A 24,802-nucleotide genomic window follows, 5' to 3' on the forward strand; every position below is an offset into this window, starting at 1 on the left:
CTGTTGCAATTAGACAAAAAAATACAGTGCAGGCGGAAACAAAAGGTGATCTTTTTTCATCTAATTAACAAGTATAACACAAATATTACCATATAAGCACATTTTAATTTGTGGTAACATCTCTTCCTGACCGAATTTCATTATATCATAAGGTTAGTAGTGTTTTTAAAACACAGTAGTATCCCATGTCAACTCCATATTCCTATTCAGCTTCATATTACAGAGTTGTTCACCTCTAAATGTCTGATATGGTGAATGAACTGCCGTTTGTGTTTTTTTCAGAATGGTAGAGTTGTGCTTTATCGCCCTCTTTTGGTAGGATGGTAAATACAGGTAATTCATATTTGACTTGATTTATAGTTTTGTTAGTTGACATAGCGCTAAAAGAACATATTTTAAAATAAATTACCAGTTTCATACGATTGTAAATGGGTTTAAAAGCTTTTAACAAGTAAAGTCTAGCAAGACAAAATCACTGCATAACTACACAGTTTATACAGCAACACAAATTTCAAGGTTGTAATTTTGTTAAATGTACTAAAGATCTAAAGAAAGCAAGCAAAAAGATGGGACTATAAAAAATAACTAATAGATTTGTTTTTCTTTAAAAACAGGCCAAAATATGATTGAACTGCTAATTAAGCTGTTATGGGTCTCTTTCCCCTCATGAAGCTAATGATAATTAACATGCAAATAAGCTCAGGGATGTGAGGTGGGGGCAACAGCGCAATGTTCATTAAGGCCTTAATTACGGTTTAAAAACTGAAACATCAGGGTTATAAATGGACATATTCATGTAATGAGTTGGGTAACAATTAGGGCTTTCATAACAGTTTTGCTTTGTGCAGAACATCTGGGTCTTCAGTTTAAATTGAATTTATTAATAATCTCCATGTTATAAACTTTACATTTAATTTAATTTACTTGGTTTTTCACATTTAAAAAAATGTCAAAAACTATGACCACTGCCCACTAAAACACCATTCAAGTACCCAACAATTTCAGAGTGCTTTTAAACTCGGAGCTAAAAATTTGTTTTCTTTTATCCAATTTAAATGAAGTACTTTGTTAGAAGTAATTTAATTAAACATCAAATTAAAAGTTTCAGATTTGTCATTTTTAATATGCAGTAAGAAGGACCTTTAATTACCTTCTCTAATTAAGTAGTACATTACAATTTATTGTGATTCTTGAAGAATGAAGTCACCTTTATGATAATATACAACTATGGGTTTCATATTTTATTGCGATTATAAAACAACAGTTAAACATATGAGATGAGGATATACAATTATGTATGTTGACTTTTTGTAATATTGTGGTGAGCAATGTATCCACATGTAAAAAAAATCCCAGTGTCGAGGTAGACAGAAAGGCCACTGTTTGGGACAGAGGACATTTGGGACAAAAGGGAAATAGTCTTAAATCAAACTATATAAAAACACAATTGCAACACAGGTGATTTGGTTCATGTCTTAAAATATGTTGAATAGCTATAGAAAAAGATTATAGGAAAAATACTCAACTTTAAGACCCTTATCACAAAAAACAAGCCATCAGAGTATTTTGTAGAACTTTATTAGCTGATCTAACAGCAATTGTGAGTAACACATGATTTTACAATAGTCTCTGCATGCTTATCTATACATTACAGTTTACATAAATCACTGTACCATTCCCTATCTAATGTACCTGCTGGAAATGTATGCAAAACAAGCAGCAAAATATAGTGCATATATCATTTTCTGACACAGTTGGCAAAGCATAATCCAGACCAAAAACGTTCCCATAGACCATAGATTTGTGAGGGACAATTTGATTGGTTAACAAAGGCTCATACACATTCAAAGCTCTATTAATTAAAATAATGAAACTCACAACTGTATGTATGTATAGGTTATACTCTTGAAAAGAAATACTTCAAGCACTTTTTGTGTGTTATATAGGTAAATATGCTTAATTTAAAAAGTTTCGCTTTGAACAATGTTACAATGTTGTTTATTAAGCTTACTTAAATTTAGCCAAGTAAGGGTTCTTCTAGGTTTCTTTTGATTGTTATCAGAAATAATCTACAGGCACTCAATTCTTTCTGAATGTGTACCGGAAGCTAATTTGTGGTCACAAAAGAGCGCATGCGCAGTAACGTTTGGTTATGTTGAAGATGAAACCGTCTATAGTGCCTCTATTGATACAATAAGTATTACTATGGTGTAAACAAACAAAGCACAAAAAAATGTATACGTCAAATACACAATGAAGGTGTATCTTCAAAACAATCATTTTTTTTGTTGCACAATAAGTTAGGCTAACCAGGACTTCGGGAAATACATAATATTTATTTTTGCTCCTATTTCAGGTATTCGAGCAACACTGAGCTTGTATTTACACTGAATTCCGACAAACTTCAATCGAGGTGAGGTTAACCTGCTTTCCAAGTTCAACTAAGATCTTGCCATTTTAAAAACTATTTTACACAGTTAGATTTCTGAATACATGAAAAGACTTAAATGGGGACAACACATTAAGCTTAAATAACTTTACATATATTAATCTGTTAAAGCAGTAATCCCACTTTAGTTCATTGTTGTACAGAACACCCTACAAGACATGTTAGAACCTATTTAAAATGGTCGTCTTACTTTTTGCTTGTACTTTTTTTACTTTCTGGTATATACCAAGAAATCTCAGCCTGGAAATCTGTACAGCCACAACACAAAAGGAGATCAAGTTACATATCCTCATGTCAATAAATAGTAGTTACTCTTGTCCTAAACTGATAAAGTGTTCAGTGCAAAAACAAAATGAACAAAGCACATCACTATAAAGTCAGGATTCAAATTTCAGGAAAGAAATACCAATAAAACATTGTAGATATGCAATAACAAATTATATTTGGTATTTATCCAGGCATGGCATAGTGTTACAATATTTGCAGTAAGACATATTAAAAGATAATCAGACTGTTTTACACTGCTCATAGTGTTGGTCCCAAGTAATCTTCCTATCGGCCCTGTTGAAGATACTGTTGGGTGAACATATTCAGTTCACTGTCCAGCCAGCCAGCTTTGTTTCTGTAGAAGATAGAAACACAGACATTATGTAACATAATACAAAATGATATTCAAGTCCTTCACAAATCCTCCACATTTGTGAACAAACCCTAAATATTTATAAATATTATTTAAAAAACTACTTCTACGCTGTAAAGATTGTTTTTGCTGCCTTAAGTTTTTAAGTGCAAATCTTTGCTTTAAACCAGATAATTTTTAAATTACTTCTGACATTATTTCAACTCATCAAAATAAGTTTGAAATTAAGCAATTATTACATCAAATCAACCACTTGTCAAAATGTAAAATTGTTGAATTGACTTGTAAAGACGTACTGTTTTGCGGTGTACATTTCATTTGTTCATGAGCCAGTCATAAAATCAGAGAGCTCGTTCGCTTTTTAAAGCTTCATACAGAAGGTAGATTAAAATGCCTATGGTTGCTTGAATCATAAATATTGATACACAAATGTGTGCGCTTCACAAAGCACTGCACTAAGTTCAGTAAAGAAATAAATCAAAAGGGTACAAAAATAAATGTTGTTGATAATAAATAATAAGATCTGGAAACCCTATCACATGGAGAAATTTTACGTTACAAATATTTCCAAATCTGTTTTTATTTCTTTCATACCTTGTATGTAACAATTATTATGATTATCTGAAGTCGGTTGATAGCTTTGATTTTCAGGCATGGAATTTTGATCAATTTAAAGATGGGCAATGAGAAAAAGCACAACAGTAAAGCATCACTTGTGACAAAAGTCACTTTACTGTGGTGAAACTTATTTTAGTCACTATGCCTATTAAAAGTAAGTTACATACTCAAGTTACAATTTGGTCACACTTACCAAAACAAAAATTCAGGCACAGAACGGAGGTGGCGACCCGGTATGTCATAACTACACTACAAAACTGCAACTGCAATTAACTATTAGAACATCAAATTAATATTAAATCTAACATCATTTTTGGTTATTTCTTTATTAAGCCTAGTAGTGCAAGCAATGTCGAGCTTGCAGAGATGCCAGAGGAGAACTGGTTCCCCTGGCTGGGCCTGGGTTCTCCCAAGTTTTTTTCTCCACTGGAGTTTTGGAATGTTTGCACACTGGCTGCACTGTATGCTGCTTACATTAGCTTTCGAATTTTGTACTTAATAATATTCCTTTAAGTTTAAAATTTTTCATGAATTATTACTACCCTATTGGAATTTATAGTCTGCATAATGTGTTACTTTAATTTATCACTCATTTATGATGTGTGTGCGTCTCTTCGGTGCTTGTTTGTGATACACTGCTGTGTGTGCATTTGGTTATGTGTCTGGCATGTTATGTGTTTGGCATGCATGTGTGTTTGGTATGCGTAAGTGTGTGTGTCAGTGCTTGAATGTTATGTTCAGTGCATGTGGGTTTGACTTTCTATGTTTTAAGCATATGGGTTGTTGTCTGTACTTTGTTTATATGCGTGATTGTTTGTGTTTGCTGAGTGTGATGTGTGTCTTTGTGAGTGCATGGGAGTGTGTGTGTAAACACATCTCTTCCGTCAACATCTGACCTCTTTTCTACTCTTTAAAAAAGTCGTCCTTATGTTGATCCAATTGCTTCCATTGTTTACCTCATTGTTAGTCCCTTTGGATACAAGCGTCTGCTTAATGACTTAATGTCAACAACAACATATCTTGGTTCTAACAGAAAAATCAACGTTACTAACATACTTATCCGAATCAAAGCTACCTCCACGGGGGTGATTTTAAGACGATGTTTCTGTCCAACAACTCTCTGCCTGATACAGAACATTAGAGTTTGTTTAAGGGCTGCAAATAACGATTATTTTGATAATCGATTAGTTTGAGGAATATTTTTCTGATGAATAGATTAACAGATAAAAAGTTTAATTAGATCTATTGCTTATAATAACTAAATCAGAAATGGGAAAAGTATGCACAACTGAACTTATTTGCCTTCTCCCAAAATGTTAGGGAGTTGATTCAGGTGTGTCATATTAGAAGGAGACTACAATAGTAAGGGCGGTTGGCCAATGAAATAATTTTTTGGTGGGATGAAAAGTTAGATATTTGGCTTTTAAAAGTGGTGAAGTACAGTAAAAAGTATCCAGAAAAAATAATACAGATACTCAAAAAGTGTACTTTTTTTACCGAGTAAATGTACATTGTTACTTCCCACCTCTGATCTAAATAATCTCCCAAATCAGGTTTTTTTTTAGTCTAATATGTACTTGCCAAGTGCAAATGCCACAAATTGGGTTATACAATTTAATTTTGTAATTTTAAAACACCTCTCCCCTTTAATCTTTAAAACTGCGGCTCGAGGATATGCATGCAAAACAAGTTGACTTAAAAACTGCTCAACTTGTGCTGCACGGAGAGATGCATGGATGTAGAGAGACGTTCGACTTTTAAAGTGCACACCTCTCGCTGCACGGAGAGACGCATGCATAGAGAGACACGCTTGACTTTAAAACTGCACAACTTGTGCCGCACGAAGAGACGCATGCACGGAGAGACAAATCTCTTAAAAACAGCACAGCTCGGGCTGCACGGAGAGACAGGTGCACTGAGAGACACGTCTGACTTTTAAACTGCACAGGTCATGCTGCACGGAGGGTCATTTTAAAAGGGAAGACGACACGCTTGATTTATAACTATGCAGCTCGCAAGTGACGTCAAGGACCAACTAATCAATAATGAAATTCTTGAAATTCGTTGACAACTATTTTCATTATCGATTATTATCCATTTTATCGATTAGTTGTTGCAGCCCTAGTTTGTTTGGGTTATCAATTTCAAACATTAGGGTGTGTTTGTTTGGGTATCAATTTAAAAAATCCACAGTGTTTTTCAGAAAATGCTTACTGCACTTTTAATAAAAAGTAATTTAATTTAAAGCTGCAATCCATAACTTTTCCAATGTCACCATCACTATCTAAAACATGGTTACGTATAAGTCAAATGATGTCAAACTGACCTCTCCTGCTACATTGTACCCAACAACTCAAATTATAAATGAATAATAAGCTTGTAAGTCAACACAAAATTGTTGCTTATTTTTAACTAAAACAGTAGTGTACTGCAAGGATCAAATATTTAACTGAAGACTGTTTTACAGCAAATGAAACTTCAAGCACCTTTGGTCTCACAATAATGGATGTGACAGCCTCACCTGAGCAGCTTGGCTTTACTCTGCAAGGAGTCTAGTTGCTCGATCTTGTTGTTAAGGTCACGAATCTCATTGTCCAGCTGCTGTCTGGTCACGTCCACCTGCTGACACAGCTGAGCAAAGGTGCTGGCCAGCTCTCTGTGTCAAACAAAGGTCAGTTTACAAGCCTTCCACAAGAATTCTTGAAAAATTACTTAGTACCTGGAACAGTACTCTAAAGTGAAAATGTAGGGAACCCAATAATTACTTAAGAATTAACACACATTCCCTACATTTCGACTTTAGAATACTTTTCCAGGTTCTAAGTAATTCTCTTACATGGTAATACTCAATGGTAATGTGATATATATACTGTGGAAAACAGACCGACTCCTTAGCAATTCAGAATTGCCCTAGACAGGTATAACTTGTGTTAATTGCGATATATATCGTCCAAGCCCTAGCTGCAATGATTCACACATTACTGTATTCGACACAACAGTAACTGTAGTGGAACTTACTGTTGAACCTGGTGGCTGCAGTTGGATCCAGTGTAACTGACGATAAGCTGTAGTTTCTCACAGGCATAGTCCACAAACTGTCTTTTAAATGCCCGCTCTTTGGCCCTGGTTGTCCAAGTGAGTCTCTCATAGACATACAGCAGCCCATACAAACCCACTGAGAGAGCAATGAGTCTCCAGCCCACAGCCTTCCAGATCTGAAACACACATTTCAATTTACTAATCATTAGTGAATATAATTTTTTTATTAGTTTATAAAAAAGATCAAATCCATAGATCCCCGTACTGACACACATCCGATATCTTTAAGCCTTAATAACCGTGTGTGTATTTGTCCATTTAACTGCAAAAATACATGGGGAAAAAACACTTTGAATATGTGTGTACAGAAAACCACAGTCTGTGAATGATAAATGATTTGCTGTGACAATAGTGCAAAACACACAATTAGAGATCTTTATATTATTGTGCAAGAATATTTATGGTTTATTATCAAACTGTAGTGGGCTGCCACAATCAAGGTAATTAATGCACTCTTACCACTCCGCCAACGACAATAATACCCATTGATGTCCTGGAGGTAAGGGATGCCAGTCCTGTTACCATGGAAACCATGAGCTCTTCCTGGGTCATGGTGCCCTGAGGGAAAGGAGGCATACTGGTGCTGACCGGAGTGATGGCCAATGGCCTTGGAACCTGACACAACAAACACACACACTTCCTTAGTTTAGAAGACAAATGACTGCAGCATAAAATCATTTATTATTACCATTTAACATTTACATTTTACAGTTAGTCATTTGGCAGACGCTTTTATCCAAAGCGACTTACAGTGCACTTATTACAGGGACAATCCCCCTGGAGCAACATGGAGTAAAGTGTCTTGCTCAAGGACACACTGGTGGTGGCTGCTGGGATCGAACCTGCAACCTTTTGATTTACCAGTTCAGTGGTTTAACCCACTAGACCACCATCTCCATATAATGAATTTAAAAAAAGTGAATTAACATTACCTGGTCATTGTAGCCCATGAGGGCACGACGTGTGTTCTTGGGACCCAAGAAGCGGTTGACAAGCATTGTCCAGCCCAGAGAGAAGTGAAAGCTAACATCTTCTTGGAAGTCACTGCAAAGTTTGTCACAGTTAAGGTCATAGCTAAGGGCAAAACATTGCCTGGGAACCATCTTATCCACCTGCTCTCGAACCCCAATGGGCAATAGGGGCTTCAGACCATCTGAGGGAAATGAAAATCTCACATTACCTGCTGCTGTAACCTGTATCAACACACTGCAAGAATAAAATACTGACCAATCATATCAGTCTGTGTGGTTTGTAGAGCAGAAGTTATAGCAGAGGAACATCTTTCTGACATATTCCTGCCCAAACCATCCTCTATGTGTCTGTGAAGCTCCTGCAATTTAATCAAATCAACAGAACATGATCCAAATGATATGTAAGCAGCTCTACTACAGTAGTCTATAACATTTAAATTAATGGCAATAGCTACAGGAAAGTCGGGACGTTGATTATGATAAATTATTTTAAAAAGCAGACAGGAAAGGCGGGACATTGATTATGATAAATTATTTGAACAAACAGACAATCGACGACCCAACAAACACAGACTGAGGGGTATCACACTGATCCATCAAACACCGACAGTCATGTCCGTGCGGTGGGAATTGGCCTTAATTTTACTTAATTTTCTCCTGGTTGTGTTAGATAGGGAGTAAGGTTATTTTTGTTATTTTAGGGCAATTCAATTGTTAATGCAAAGTAAGAGAGGTTTTGTTTGATACTTTTGGCAATACCCCCTCATGGAACCCTCCTATGATTTTGTAAATAAAAATACTTTGAATTGACATCTAGGGTGGTCATCTTATTTTTAGATCTATTACTGCCACTGGAGATAGGTAATGCCTTACTGCTGCCACACACACACTTAACCACAACCAACCATCCATCCATTTCTTTTAGTGGACTAGACATTAGGAATTTGTAACATTCATTGAGTTATGGTAAAAAATGTAATTTGCCTTAATCCAGGAAATTGCTTATACCTCTGGAAAGAATTTAAAAAATATTTTAAATTTAACCATTTGAGACACTACTATCCTTCTAAAAAAGATTGAAGTCAAAGTTTGACCATGAGCCACAGGCAACAACACATTAGTTGCCAATGAAATAAGATCACATCGTGTTATTGGGCTGCGGTGCAATTTTTTTTGAAACTGATAAAAAGCAGAAACTGACATTTAAATAGAAAAGACACTCACGTTCTTATACACTTTCAGCACCACTGGAGATGGATGAAAATCTATGTGGAAGTCATCCACAAGCACAGCCAGTCTCCTGATCTCCTCTGCCATAGCATTGGACACCTGCACATCCACAAAAACAGTTTGTGTTTGACATTTTAACTGAAACTAAAAGTTGATAAACACTAAATTTTATTAACAGTAAGACTGTTCGGGTAGTCTACACTTAAGACATTACACCTGACAGTGTAAACATGTACATTTTTTTCCGCTACATTCATTTCGCCCTGTCGCACCTCCACACCAAAAATCATCCCCTACCACAGTGACGCAGAATGTCCTACTCATTCCTAATTTGTTCAGCCATTATTGCCAAGTTAAGAAGACCAGCATAACGACAAACCTAGCGACTTTTTGGATGACCTTAAGTGGGAAAATATCGACAATACTGCCCCGCGAGTGTGATGTGCCTTGGTCATAAAACAGAATTGACAACAGAAAATATGTAAATGAGAACAGCTGTATTAAAATCGAAACGGGTCTGAAGTTACAACTCAAAACAATGTGAAGACATCACAGATATGTTAATTAGCGTGTGACATCATCCAGCACCACAGTTCCACCAAGTCCTAGCGAAAATACAGTACTAGTACAATTAAAAGTGCTAATGTTGTGTTCAGGGGGGCACGGTGGCTTAGTGGTTAGCACGTTCGCCTCACACCTCCAGGGTTGGGGGTTCGATTCCCGCTTCCGACTTGTGTGTGCGGAGTTTGCATGTTCTCCCCGTGCTTCGGGGGTTTCCTCCGGGTACTCCGGTTTCCTCCCCTGGTCGAAAGACATGCATGGTAGGTTGATTGGCATCTCTGGAAAAATTGTCCGTAGGGTGTGAGTGCATGAGTGAGTGTGTGTGCCCTGCGATGGGTTGGCACTCCATCCAGGGTGTATCCTGCCTTGATGCCCGATGACTCCTGAGATAGGCACAGGCTCCCCGTGACCCGAGGTAGTTCGGATAAGCGGTAGAAAATGGAATGGAATGGAATGTTGTGTTCACCTGTTTCTCAACCTCCTCTGTTATCTTCTTAATTTTGGTCTTGCAGTCCAGGGTGAGCAGATCCAGCTGTTTTTCGATAAACTCCAGTCTGTCCTCTTTCTCTTCCTTCATCTCTAAACAATGTATCCTAGAGTACAAACCATCACGTCACAAATGCAATGTTTACATGCACCCATTTCTGTCAATCCAACTGAATTGAATATGATTACAGATGGCAGAAGTACGGTTTATATGTACACTAAAATGTGCAATCAGAATCACATATTCATTTACATCCAGATTAAATGTATTCTGACGCAACTTCAGCACAAGCACACAGTCAGGATTTGACAAATCTGTGTAGTGAAAACTGTGCAATGGTCATTCGAAACTAGCCAAAACCACGGACTTAGTAAAAACAGGGCCAGTCATCTTTCACTTCATCTCTAGATCAATGTAAGTAGTAACTTGTCGAGACTGGTGAGAGAAAGTTTTCAAAAGCATTTTTTTGCTTTATATGATGTTTTGAAACAACACATTAACCTGCATAATGTACATCATCTAACCACGACCCTATGAGCACCTTTATAAATCATGTTCTTGCACAATGAATCGTGTGATATTGTTACAAATATTTAAGACACAAACATAAGATGTGAACACTCATACCATCTATTTTTTTATAGATATATTTTTTAATACTTTGATTCTAGCTTTTACATACTTACCTTTCTAGTGTTAATCGGGTTACTTTTGTAATTTAGCCCTTATTGCGTAATCAGCCACTGAAAATGCAGCAACATTGTGGAAATGTATAACAAAGCTTGAAACATATTTTGTTTCAGAAGACCACCATAGTCGTAAAAGTGCATACTCACTGCTACCCCATCACTTCAAACCGTTTTCTAAACAAACGTAACGCTCGATAAAAGGATCTTTTTCATGTTAATCAGAGGTTTTGTCCTAACCAGCCGCGACAGGGCTGCGCGACGAGCAACGGTCATTTCTATTTAAGAAACGGTTTCTATTTCTGCAAGGTCGTGGCAGACAGCTCCGCCCACTCAACAATCTCATTCGATGTATTTTCTGCACCTCATGAATATTAATCGCCAAACATGGATGAAGACAGGCTATATACATTTGATTACATAAATTTAGATTCGGAAATTATAGCATAGCAGGCATAGTGAGGCATAACTGAAGTCATGAGAACAAGACGCATAGCTCTTTCAGCACCCTTCAGCTGCAGATAGGCAAGGCTGCGTGGACAGAGAAAAACTGTTCTGATTGGCCGTATCTTACGAATGATTGTCGCATCCCACCCCTTTTTCGCATTTGGTATGGACAGGCAAATTGCTTATTGCAGGAATCTCATCGCGTCACGTTTGGTTTGGTTGTGGTGTCAGTCTAAAGGTGGCGCAAGAGGGCCTCCATATTAGTATAGTTAATTACGGAAAAGTAATGTTTGGATAACAGCACCTTCATGCTCACCTCTGCTCTTGTGCTGCAACGTGCACAGAGTCCATTATCTTACGCAGGGCTTCAGAAATCTGTTTAGCTCTCGTTGTGTGCTGCTCAAACTTTGTCTTCACTGCTGACTGTGAGATGCATTCCTATAGGTGTGCATGTTTATGACAGTCAGGCAAACAACAATTTCAACTAATGATACCCGCTGGCCCAAAAGCAAACTCACCTCAAAGCGTCTTTCAAAGTTCTGAAACTCAAACATTCTCGCTTGGAAACCTTCCGCCAGTGCACCACCTACATAAATCCAAAAAGGGTCAAAAACTAGAAATCAACATTTTACTTGCACTTCCATATCAACATATGAGCACCAGCTTTTCATTTTTAGTAAATTAAACGATCAAGAACATAAGAAACAATATTTGCAGAGCTTGGTTCCAAAATGTGTATATATAACAAAAGAAATATATAAAATCATGTTTTTTTATGGTGAATTCAAATTTTGTTGTGATTTAAGCCATAATAACTCAACAAATACAGCTAACTCACACAATAAAACACAATAAATACATGACAACTTAATAAAAAAAATTAAAAATAGTCATCTCATTTTGGAAACAAACTCTTCATTTGAAAAATGGTGTTGTTATAATGTGTCAACCTGCTTCAGGCATGCCCTGAGCTTTCTGAATGCGCGCCTGTAAGACTTCCTTAGCAGAGACGAAGAAGATCCGGTCACTGGCCTGTGCACGGTCCACCACCCGCAGCTCTTCTACCAAAAAACTAGTGCAGCGGTCCATGTGTTGTCGTCTCACCTGATAAAAAAAAATGTAATCCTAAAGTGAACAGACATTATACTCAGTTTGCAGTTTTATTAAACTGAGAGGATCAGTCATCATCTATCAGCAATCCTATCTTAAAGCCCCTGTAAAATCAAAATGAAAGATTTTAAAAATATGTTAGCCTTAAGGACCCGCTGACAAAATTCGTAGTTCACAACTGACAGTCTGTCACATGCCCTCAAAAAATTCGAGAAATACCATGACATGAGACTAAACTTCAGCCTCTCGTCAAAGTTCTCAGATGGATTGATGGGGATCTGCGGCGTGTGTTCACTTTCAGTTTGCATTCCGTTTTTGAAAATAAGGTAGATTAATTACCAAAACCTCTTCAAGGTTATTTTACTTTTGAGCATACGACTTACTCATTGTTTTAAGTTGCTTTTTTTAACCTATAGTGTGCTTTACAGACATACTGTACCCGTCAACACTCCCGTTTTCCCACAATTTCAAGTTTTATCTTTTTTGTCATTCCGTGGGGACATACGGTGGAACGAAATGTCGTGCCTCACAGGACCAAGGTGCTACATAGTACAGACATACAACATTTTAGTAAAATAAACTATACACACTAACCTACTGACAGATTGACTGTTAACCTATAGACCAAAAGATTTAAACTATACGAATGTTAAGGGGCGGAGTGATAAGAGTTCAGGGCTCTCACAGCCAAGTGAAAGTGACGTTTGCGCATGCTCCTTCTCCTGCTCTCCTGTGGCCATGCTTTTGCGGGAGAATTGTCCAATAAGGGACTGTCGGTACACGATCTGGGATGCCTGCATGATTCATCATCATGCATGCGCATAATGACATAGTAGAAAACGTGCATGCGCATAATGACATAGTAGAAAACGCGTATGCGCAACAGATAATTCTGTTTTGCGATGATTTACGACACTGCACGATCTGTTCCACGCTTGCGCACCTTTGTAACAAGAGGCTCTCATTCACTCACAGCGAAAGAAAATATAAGTTTGCCTTTTAATAAAGGTTCAAAATGCCACCTTTACATGTCAAGTGAACCAATTAATTGAAAAAAATCTTAGTATGAATAATCATCACAGTTATGAATAGCTATAAATTTTAATTAAAATCAACAATGATTTCTTAACACATTAAACAAGTGGAAAACATTTTTAATCATTTATTTTGTTATATTATAATGAATGTCTTAGCTGGGTATTTTGGACACTTTCAGCTAAATTTCTCCCCTTATCATTATTCACAGTATAAATTATGAATCAAATTAAATCAAAGTCAATTATTATTATTATTTAGATTATTGAAGGGATTATTTAGATTATATAGATAGATACATTAGCCTATATAGACCCATACTAATATAAAAATACTAAATTTAAAGTTAATACAAATATTAGCACCTTTTAATAAAAAAACAACACAAACCAATACTACTGACCTCAGATCAAAACGCGGCAAGTTAAGTAGGCCTAATGCCATACAGCAATGAATCGCAAAGGGGAGTATAGAGGAAACAGAAGGTTTCTAACACTGTAAAGAAGTCAGAATGCATGAAACACCGTTGAACTGCCGCTTTAAACTCAGTGAACCACAAGAGAAGTACATTTAGTAAAACTGGTGAATTCAGTATTCAGTTGGTTAATTGTGGGCTGAAAAGTTAGTTGAAATTATAAAATATAAGCTTACATTTGATTTTAAGAAACTTTTTGTTGGTTGTATAAATGTTATGGTTGATAATTCATTTAATAAGGCAAATTTTCATCTAATTTTTTGAACTTTTATGTTGTTTGTAAAGTGTTTGGTTAATCCACTTAAAGGGACGGTAGCAGTGTTGTCAAAAATATCGATATATTGATACTGAAAAATCTGAAACGGTTCCAATACGCATGTCCCACGTATCGATACCAGTTGCCGCTATCTCTCTTTTTTTCTTTTTTTTAGTCTTTCGGTTTCCCATAGCGCTCTATGTATGTGTCCTGGTCAATAATTTCATACACTCGTCCGATTCGCTCCGGATAAACGTTGTTAAATTTAGAAAGATGGCCTGTGCGAGTCTCTGTATCAGATCTTGTGTTTAAAATTTGTGTTTGTCTATATGTATGCTGATCAATAAATATATGTGAATAAAAGCCAATTTTTTTATTTTAATCATATAAATGTAGACTTTTAACATTAATGAGCAATGAATGACCAATAACATTTGTTCAAGTATTTTTTAAACTCCTTAATTTCTTTATCAATCTCTCAACTATGTATGTAGCCTAAGGTCTGGTCCATTAATACTGACAAACAGAACTTTGATTTTAAATAGTAAATGTATTAGTAAAATTTACATTAGATCAACAATTATTGAATAATGTAAATATATACCTCATTGTCTATTCTTGTTCAATTTAACTTTAAATAAAAGTAAAACATTTAGGGCCTTATTGTTATGGCAGTTTCTTCCCGTAGTATCAAAAATGGTATCGAATATTGATTTTTTTTAGTATTGAATCGAAGTTAGAAATTCCAGTATCTTAACAACGTCTACATGTAGGCCTACATATGTACAAGATCAGGATCGCACCACCTCCACCTCATTTTGAACCTGGAAAAACCCTATAATAAGAATGTTTATTTTTGTTAATTGATCCCCTCTACCCGCAGATCATCAGCAGATTATGCGGGTATAACCGCAACCCACGCATTGACAGATAGAGGCTACATAATGTTATTAGGGCCATTTCATGATCTGACTTTTTCCATGTTTAAGACCTATAATCGGGTCTCTGGTGATTCTGCAGATTCTGCAGCAATGAGACGAGACAACGGAGACGGGAGCCCTCGGAGCGACCGGAAAGAGAGAGAAAAAAAAAAATTATAGTCCGGTTCCCTCGTTCCTCAACCAGCCGGAGCACTCTCTTTCGAGGTGCCTTGCGGTGGCCCTGGGGCTTCGGTGGACGGCTCGACCGTCCGCCCCCTGGCGGCCGGCGGTGGCTCCTCCTTTATCTGGGAGTCGGGGCGGGTTCCCCGTCCCCTGCTCCTCCCCCTTGGGCGACGGACTTAGGCTCCGGCCTCTGGCGGACGGCAGCAACTCCGGACCCGCTTGGACGAAAGCCACCCCACCTCGACCCAGGGGCGCGGCAGCAAAGGTCGCCGTTCCACCGAAGCTTTGATGGTGGCCGCACTGTGCACTTCTGATTCCCCAGAGCCACCCAGTTTTAATGTAAATAATAACAGCCTGAAAAAAAATCTCTCCTTTAAGGCTATACGGAAGATGAATGGCCGGTTTCCCTGACAGGGATTAGCTTTAGCCAGGAGTAGGCCTTAGTTAAATTGCTGTTCACTTTCTATTAGACACTCACTTTTTGCTACGTCTCTTTCAGATGTTTTTCATCAAGTGTGTTTGTATTATATTTGGAATGTGTTTCAAAACAACATCATTCCATAATTGAGAGTTTAAATGATATTAAACATGAGCAAGTTTATGTCGCACATGAACAGTGAACAGAGAGAAGAGAGCGTGGTGGCATATGAGGTGCACTCATAGTAGTTTTGATGCACTCACACTGATTGTAATGAAAAGTTTTCAAACGCAATTGACATTATTGTCATTTATTGAATGACACTGTGCCTTGTAAAAATGTAATCGAGGATTTTTTTTAACTGTGTACACAAAATGGATTGCGTAATCATGACTGGCCAAGTTGATATGACCATACATTAGCTACTCAACCAGAAAGAGCCTTCCGCCATCGCCGTCTCCGCGGGGGTACTTCTTTAATGTGAGTTGAATCTTGTTTACCGCTAAGTAGTAGTCTATTCATACAAACGCTGCCCACAATGTCAAAGTTACAAGAACAGTAAGTTTTTACATACATCTAATGCAAACGGGTATGCAAATGAGAATTTGAGGATGTGTGGTGTCGTAGTATACATACTGTGTGTAGTTTGTCGTGTCATGAGTCTCACCTCTTCCATGTACTCTGGTTCGTTGGCTGAGGCGTCCCAGCGGTTGTTCAGAACAAAGATGTTGGGGCTAGAGAGTCGCTCATTCACTTTATGGAAAAAAGATTTCTCCTTTAAATCACAGAAAATAGATAAAATGTAAGCTTCACAAAGACATATGAATTCATGAAATAATGCAAATATGAGATTTGAAGTAATCGTGCAGTGAGGGTTTAAAGATTTATCTGGGTACATCTAACAAGACATTTAAGAAAAAAAGTCATTAGGTTTTTTATGTGAAGTTCATAGTAAACCCACTGTTTGCATTAAAGTGGATTCTGAGTTGGCCACCAGCACAAACACATCAGCATCAAGGCAGAAATTGTCGATCCAGCTGTCCAACTCTGTTGTGACATCAATGCCAGGGCTTGAAAAATAACATTTAATATTTACAGATATGTTAGTCACATAATGAATAACATATTTATTACAACACTTAATTAGTACACTTACTATAATAATTACTATGGACTTTGGATTACAATCAATATTTTCTAATAGTGAATAATCAGTAGTATTATATGTATCAGGCATCAAAGAGACACATGTGCTTACCTATCCACAAGCACCAAGTCATCTCGCAGAAGGGCACACTTTGCTTTTGGCCACATGACACACACCAGACTGCCTGCGTCTAAATCCTCATCTTGATGCAAGGCATGGGCCAAATGGTTTACTGTCTGCCAACACACACCACACATAACCAACTCATTTTTTAATCTGACTATTATCAAAACATCTGTTAAAGCTTAAAGGGTCATTTATCAATAAACAGAAGTTTAATCTCTTTAGAAATATATGTTTATCAATTGTTTTGTCTCACAAACGCATTGTTTCACTTCTGAAGACTTGGAAACAGTCAGAAACACTTGCATTACTTTAATGATGGAAGTCATGTCAATGTGTATTGTGCTGCCTCACCATAATGAATACCACTATAGACCCTTTCATGGGAAGCGTGCGCCTGGACTGCAGATAACTTCTGTGTTTGGCTAGTGTCTAATAATAAAACTATTTATATTTTATTTTATTTATGTTTAAATTAATGTATATTATGATTTTATTGCATAATAATTTCTTAAATAAACGATTTGTTGAATTTTGTTGTGTGTTCATTTTAAAAAAATAAACAATTTGTTGAATGAGTCCTGTAGTTTTGACACATTAAAAAACAAGCCCTATGGTACAAGTTCTAAATTCAAAATATTGGAGAGACAAGTTTAGCCATCTTTCAGTTCTTCTCTGCATATTTTGCTTGTTATCAGAAATAATCTCTAGGCACTGTTATTTGTGAATGTATACCAGAAGTTAAGGTCAATCCACGAACGCACGCATGCGCAGTAACATTTGTTTATGTTGTCAATTTAAAACCGTCTATACGATAACATTACAGTATTAAAATTTAAAACTGTGTTCAACTGAATGAATAAATCCGGGATGGCATAAGGTTGAGTTAATTATAAGATTCTTTTTATTTTTGGCTGAACTATTCGATTCAATTGGGAATTATCTGCTTTTTGTCTTTCTGTCCAGTTGCTTACCTGAGCTGACAAAGAGAACAAAGCAAATTAATAAATTTGCAAAGTCTTAATAAATTAAAATATTGTATTATATTAGGGCTGGGCGATATGGCATTTTTTTCTAAATTGATCGATAACGATATTTATTTAGATATGTAATCAATTAAAAAATATAAATTTTAAATACACTTTATTAACAAAACAGTCTAACAAAAGTTAACTTTAAACTAGTTAAAATTAAATGAAACCAAGTCATTGATATTACCTAATTGGACATGCACAGTTGCAACACAGAAGATAAATAACATGTACCAGTTCATTCAGTCTCATTTTGACTCGTTAAGTAAAGGTATTGTTTATTCAGTACATTCAACCAATGAAAGGGATATGTTACTCTGTATATTCTAACGTTATTGGCTCAGCATCTGCCCACATACATAAGACTGCAATAATGTTTTGTTTGAGTAGTGGGATTCATTCAATACATTCAGTGAACCTTAGTCTTTCAAAAAGACATCTCACATAAACTGTAGTACACTTCTTTAATCATGCAAGCATCTTACATACAAGGTTCAATCTTTTAATGTGCAAACAACTCACTTCATTACATCCCTAATCTGTAAAGGGCAGCACTGGTTTGTTTCATATGCATCTGCTCATGTTAGCAGATATGTTAACGGTGAACATAAAAAACGTTTATGCTTGAGTTTCGAAGTAACGCGCTTGCAATAGCGCCTCAAGTTTGTTTTGTTTAACCGGCGATTGCGAAGGAAAATAAGACACTGGGTAAACCGCGATATGACAACTCGAGGTTAGTTTCACTTTCGTTTCCGCTTACGGTCATGTTTTCCTCCTCATGTCGAGTTTTCTTTGCCAAGTGCACTATAAAATGGACTTTGTACTTTGACGCGCATGCTAAAAACTGCCACTGACTGACTGTTGTTGCGTTTATTTCTGCTGTCTGTTAGACTGTAAGATTAATCCATATTGAGTCAAAATGCCAATAGCTTATCATCGTAATCGACATAAAGTCTATCGCGATTCGAAATGATATAATTTATTGGCCCAGCCCTATATTATAATATATCTCCCTTTGCAGTGAAATTTGAGCGAAGAACTTTGCATGTCTTTTTTATGTTCAAACAACATGTTCAAACAAACACAGAAAACGAATAATACCTTCCCTTTAAACCATTTCAGAGCAAGTACTTAAAATACACATTTACACAAATTTTGGAAAATAGTGAAAAACACTGACATTTTTAATGTTTAATGTAAATTTAAAACTATATCAGCAATAAACAGTATGGTTCATTAGTTCTCAAAAATCATTGTTTTGTGGACATCACTACAAGACAAAACTGGCAATTAAATCAAGTGAATTTCGAGGATTCCATTCTGCAGACAATAAGTGCAGCATGGACAGATTTCTTAAATCTTATAATGCATTACAGCAGAGAAAAGGTCAGGTAACAGGTGTTAAATGTCAAATCGAGTACCCTTGTGACAGCTGGTAGGTCGACACCCGACTCGTGTAAGTGTTAATATAGATTGATCCGCACAAACAGCCAAACAAGATCCAGTCACACCGATTAAGCACAGGATGAAATTTTAACACCAACTAGTTTATAATCTTCGGTTCACATTAATTATTTTATATGACCACAGTGTTTCCTACAGGATTTAGTGGGACTGTGGTACTTGATGACGTCACACGGTAATCAGCATATTACTGACATCATCACATCATATTTGAGTTGCACCTTCAGATCTGTTTCATTCTACTCTCTGAACATACTTTATTTTACAGTAAACATACATCTTACTTCCCAATATTTACATATTTCCTGTTTCTGCAGTCAGTCCTGATTTATAGACTGTTTCATCAGATGCGTGTGCGCCTCACCCCCGTTAACTTCCTGTCTAATTAATACTATAACTATTTATATGTTATTAAATTTATGTTTATATTTATATTAAATAGTACTATTATTTTACTGTATAATAATTGTATTAAAAGATTTGTAAAATTCTGCATTATGATAATTTTATTAAATAGGTCCTGTAGTTGGGTCGCATTTAAATAGTACATAACATGAGATCATGAAAATGACATTTCATGCGGTGTGTAATGTTGCCGTGTTTGAAAGTAAGCCGCCTGCCAAATTTTAAATACGAACTGGAAGGAGTAACAAAGTTATTGGCTTGATAACAAGGGAGTCGACTCTGAATCACGCAAGTGAGTCGTCCCTAGTCCGATTCACGCCAATGGTTTGCTAGGACTGCCAGCGAAAACTCTTCTCCCCCAAACACTAGCTTGTGAGGCTCATTTGCGGTAGACCAATCACAGCATAGTAGACCATCGGACTAATCACATAAGACTGGGCTAGTGATGGGAGGGGATTAGACAGATGAATTATTTGAGAGTCAGTCAAAAAGTAAGGTAAGAATAACCTTCTATGTAGATAAACTTGTTGTTGAACACTACATAAACCAAAGTAGGACGTTAAAAATCCCTAGTTATGTACTCTTTAAACAAACCGTATGGCACACTGATATCTAGCGGCCGAACTTGGTATCAAACTATGGCTAAATTCAAATACTGGAGAGAAATAATGCAATGAATTATAAAACACATATCTGCTCTACAGGGTTGATCCCTACACATGTCTGACTTTAAAGATTACACAGCCTCATTAACACTTTCAGCAAGCAAAGCTTATCAATTGTTGCTAAAGGGAGATGTTACGCACTGTTACGCAACGGGCCAATTTCCATTCCTGATACAACAAGGTACTGACCTGACTCAACATTTTAACCACACCCAGTGATTCACGAGAACAAAACTAAAGAGTCAACATGACATGGTTTTCTGACAATTAAGAATGTAATAAAATTTTACCTTAACACTCTTTTTTTCATCTGATCCTTCGGTGAGCAGGAATGCCTCGTTGCCATCAGTACCCTCCACTCGCAGGAAGCAGTTAGTGGTGTGTCCGATTCCCGATGGCAAGACTTTATCCCAGAGCATGGCATTAATGACAGAGCTCTTTCCATTACTGGTCCTGTAAAACAGGGAGTATGGCTGAGTGCTATATTTAATGCAACCTTTCTGTGTTCATGCTTTAAGCAGCAATACAAGAGCAGTGTACCTGCCAAAGAAGACCACCTTCATGTGCCTGCGAGACAGGACCTCCGCAATTCCTGCCACTTTCAACAGGTATCCTCGGACCTCCGCCACCTGCTCCTCTGTTGTAACAGGATCCAGTTCTTCATTGCTGTAGGTCTCTATCACAAAAAAAGGAACTTACAATTTATTTTACAAGTACTTTTACATTTACAACTTAAATGTGTCCAGACAGTATTCATCACAATACAAACCTTTGTGGTGAGTGCGAATAACTTCACAATTCTGACACTAAACAGTAAAAACACACTGTCTATGAGACAATATATTAATCAAATTTGCTTTCATCATGTCATAAAAAATTCCAGGGTCTTTATAATAAAAAACATAATGTCAAACCTATGATAAGGCCAAAATATGCTTTACCTCAAATCAATCTACTATTATAGCAAAAGCTCAAATGGTAAAGTTACTGAAACAATTTATGATCTCAAAGCGATAAGTAGCAGCTTTATTGACATGATACGCTTACTAAACTAGGTTTTCCTTCCTAAGCTTTCAGTCATCTTCCAATCTTTCCCATCTGCTGTTTGCGAGTCATACTAAAGCAGCTGCTCTTCTCAGCAAGACAGATGAACAGAATGCAAAAGTAAGCTAAAAGCTCCAGGTCAAAAGATGAATTGCAGCAGTTACCTTCCAAAAATGCAGAGCTCTCCTTAATATAGGCGGCCAGTTGTTCAAAGATACCGTTGATCTTTTTCTTGGCAGTGACAAAGTGTTTGAGCGGAGAGGCGTTCACCTCAGCCATGAGTCTCTTGTCCTTCTTACCAATAACACTCGTTTTGGGTCGCGGAAAAACCAAAGACATCTCACTGAAAATGTAGAGTGAGAAAAATACATTGTTAACAATTTTAGTAGTGCCTGTCCATGAATATTTTGCCAATCGTAAAACAGCCTAACCCCAAAATGAGTACTGGCCAGTTTGACCAAAAATCTGCATCGTATTTTTGACCAATTCTGCAAGTGTCCCAATTTATCAAGGTTTGTCCCCAGGCTGTTTTAAATGTGTAAAAAAAATGCACAAACTATAAATAAACCAAGTATTGAGTTGTACTCATTAGGGATGTGGCAGTGAGGAAATTCTCCCAACAATTCTTAGAACAAAAAGTATTGGTTACATTATTCATAATTAACAAAACGAAATAAGACATATCACATGATATATAACACAACTAAACAAAATCCTTCCTTTAAAACACAGTTTTATATTGTGGTTCATTATTTTTTTATTTCATGAACTAGGTTCATTTTTATTTCAATTTTCTTTCGTTTAACCGTTGTAAAACTAATTTCGTAAAGGATTGCCAACGTAGCTGCCCAGCATACTTATTTAAACTAACAGTATTCTATTATTCTTGCAGACTTTTTCACTGGCATGTTAGGGCGCCAAACCTAGCTCGTTTTTGCTAACAAATCACTTTTGCTCCATATATCACACAGATATGTGATGCAAAATGAGAGGGAGTGCGAACTTGTGTCCGATGTGGCCTCAAAAACATGCTAATTATAAATATGAGGATCATATATCCGTTGTATTCATTGTTAAGTACCTTATGTTCTTTATATTATTGTTCTCTGTGAGGTCTGCTTTATAAACAGATTTTTCATTCTCTCTGCGTGAGATGTGCTCCTTATGTTGTATTTTATTTTTTAAGTGTCCTTATATTGTATTGAGTCCCAAACAATAGGTCTAAATGCATCAAGGTACAAAATAGCTAATTCTAAGGTAAGAAAACATACGCCTCATTATTAGGGAATTTATAGACCTCTGAACACATAGTTATGTACAGTGTATATTATATTGCATTTCTGTCAGTCAATAGATCCACCAAAAACCTACACACTGGCTCTTAAAACATAATTCTAACTAGAAAAAAGTGGATTTTTTTTAACCTCACAGCAAAAATATTGACACACTGCAGTGTGTACGAGCGAATCAATAGTTGTCACATATATAGTCTAAATGAAAAAACCCGGGAAAATTTAAATTGTACTGTAGTAATACTATTATACACCAGTTGTGCTATTGTATCATTATTATTCATTTGGATCTGCCCGTCTCAATGAAATGCAGTGTTTTTGTGTTAGGCATGTAAACTGTCTGTTAATGGCACTATTCTATTAGTTAATTATGTTATCATTTTTTTAAAAGCATACACACATGCACATCAAACTCAAGATTACAAGAAATCTCCCTTATCAAAAATATATCATAGTAACCACTGTTTCATCACAGTATAGCGGGGGTGTCCAAAATCAGTCCAGGAGGGCCGGTGTCCGGCAAAGTTTAGCTTCAACCCTAATCAAACACACTTGAACAGCTAATCAAGGTCTCACAAAGCAGACTAGAAACTTCCAAACAGGTGTGAAAAGTTGGAGCTAAACTCTGCAGGATTGTGGCCCTCCAGGACCGACATTGGACACCCCTGCAGTATAGTACCTACAGATATTTCTGTCAATAAATGCATTAGAAGAATACTTTACAGGTCTGCATCTTGAGACAAAAAAATTCAAATATTTCATGGCTAGTTTTATTCAGGTAACACAGGTCAAACATTCATTTTAGTCTGGGACTAGACTTAAACCTTGTCTGTGAAACAGGCCTATAAGAGTTACTTTCAAGTCTGCTTCTACAGTCTTACCTTACAGCTAGTTTATACCTATTACACAATAATCAGATGGTCAAATACTGCACCGTATCCCCTTTGCTTCATCTTCCAGTAACCTAACAACTAGATTTCGCTCAGTAAAATCAAGTCGTGTCCGTTCGAATAAAGTCATGACGCTTATATACAGTCAATAATATATACTAATAATATCCGAGTCATGACTTTCACCACACCAATGTCACTGACAGCAGCGCACGACCAATGTCATGGAGATCGAATCTAGCCCGGTTTAGACGAGTTTAAACGCTGTAAATAAAGGGAACCACTTTGCCTTTAGCTCAACCAAGGACAGGACAAAAATCAAACATGCGGTTTAAGTAACGTTATCATGCTTCGCTGCGCAGCACGATCGGCGAATGACAACAATGTGCCGCGAGAGCAATTCGACATATTTTTATTAATGTAAGCGAGTACATTATCCTGACACAAACCTAAGCAGTAGAGACACTTTTATGCCAGGTAGTAAAGAAGCTAAAAACAGCACCTGAACCACACAGTAATGTGTAACGTTAATGTTTCTGCTAAAGCTAATGCAAGATTGCCCTGAAACGAATGGCTGATTTTCGGGTCTACAATTTCAAAACACATCATCCGATTTCTATTGGTATAACTATACCATAACATACCAAAAAGATCAGCAACCCGAACCAGTATAGCAACAGTAATTATATATACTACTCATATACGTTTACCGGGGAATGCGGAGTAATTATATCACACATTCGTCAAACATGATGATCCAGCAGAGTGTTCCAGAATAATCCCAAATTCAGGAAAAGCTGTTCTGATGAGTAACGCTGACTTAAATTATTCGATGGACTTCAGGCTAACGTTAAACGAAAACGAAACGAGTGAAAAAGAAATGTGTGTTTGACTGTTCACGGGTGAGACAATCTGGCAAAAATGAGTATTACGATAAAAACTGTATGTTTAGAGCATCAAAATATAGAGTGCTATTAGCTTGGAGTGTGATATAAACATACAACTACCGGCCATCCACCATTACCCTCTGTGCGTTATCGACGTGTTGTACGTCATCTAAATGCGACCGCTTTATTCTTGTCATCCTGCAGAGGGCGTTCATAGCGGCAAATATTTTATTGCCAAATGTTTAGTAGGCTGTTTAGAATTCGTGTTT

General features: G+C 36.8%; 1 protein-coding gene across 1 annotated transcript; it reads right to left on the reverse strand.

The window, feature by feature from the left end:
• Positions 1–1,561: 1,561 nt before the first annotated feature.
• Positions 1,562–24,682, reverse strand: mfn2 (mitofusin 2). Its single transcript, XM_056773114.1, has 18 exons — positions 24,357–24,682; positions 21,629–21,807; positions 20,961–21,096; positions 20,711–20,873; positions 16,844–16,968; positions 16,547–16,655; positions 16,253–16,360; positions 12,139–12,292; positions 11,707–11,774; positions 11,505–11,626; positions 10,035–10,161; positions 9,002–9,106; positions 8,034–8,136; positions 7,739–7,959; positions 7,266–7,421; positions 6,726–6,922; positions 6,229–6,363; positions 1,562–3,071 (listed from the first exon to the last, which is right to left on the reverse strand). Exons 2-18 carry the CDS (start codon positions 21,801–21,803, stop codon positions 3,002–3,004), a joined length of 2,274 nt encoding a protein of 757 aa, XP_056629092.1. The 5' UTR covers positions 21,804–21,807; positions 24,357–24,682; the 3' UTR covers positions 1,562–3,001.
• Positions 24,683–24,802: the final 120 nt, after the last annotated feature.

This window comes from Triplophysa dalaica, chromosome 18 (genome assembly GCF_015846415.1).
Source record: "Triplophysa dalaica isolate WHDGS20190420 chromosome 18, ASM1584641v1, whole genome shotgun sequence".
In the NCBI taxonomy this organism is placed as follows: domain Eukaryota; kingdom Metazoa; phylum Chordata; class Actinopteri; order Cypriniformes; family Nemacheilidae; genus Triplophysa; species Triplophysa dalaica.

Coding starts and splice junctions, on each gene's coding strand:
- mfn2 (XM_056773114.1), bottom strand. CDS start 21,803: ATGTCTTTGGTTTTTCCGCGACCCAAAACGAGTGTTATTGGTAAGAAG. Junction 16,361..16,546: donor AATCCACTTTAATGCAAACA/GTGGGTTTACTA, acceptor TGTGATTTAAAG/GAGAAATCTTTTTTCCATAA. Junction 10,162..11,504: donor GTTGCAGCACAAGAGCAGAG/GTGAGCATGAAG, acceptor TTTGTACTCTAG/GATACATTGTTTAGAGATGA.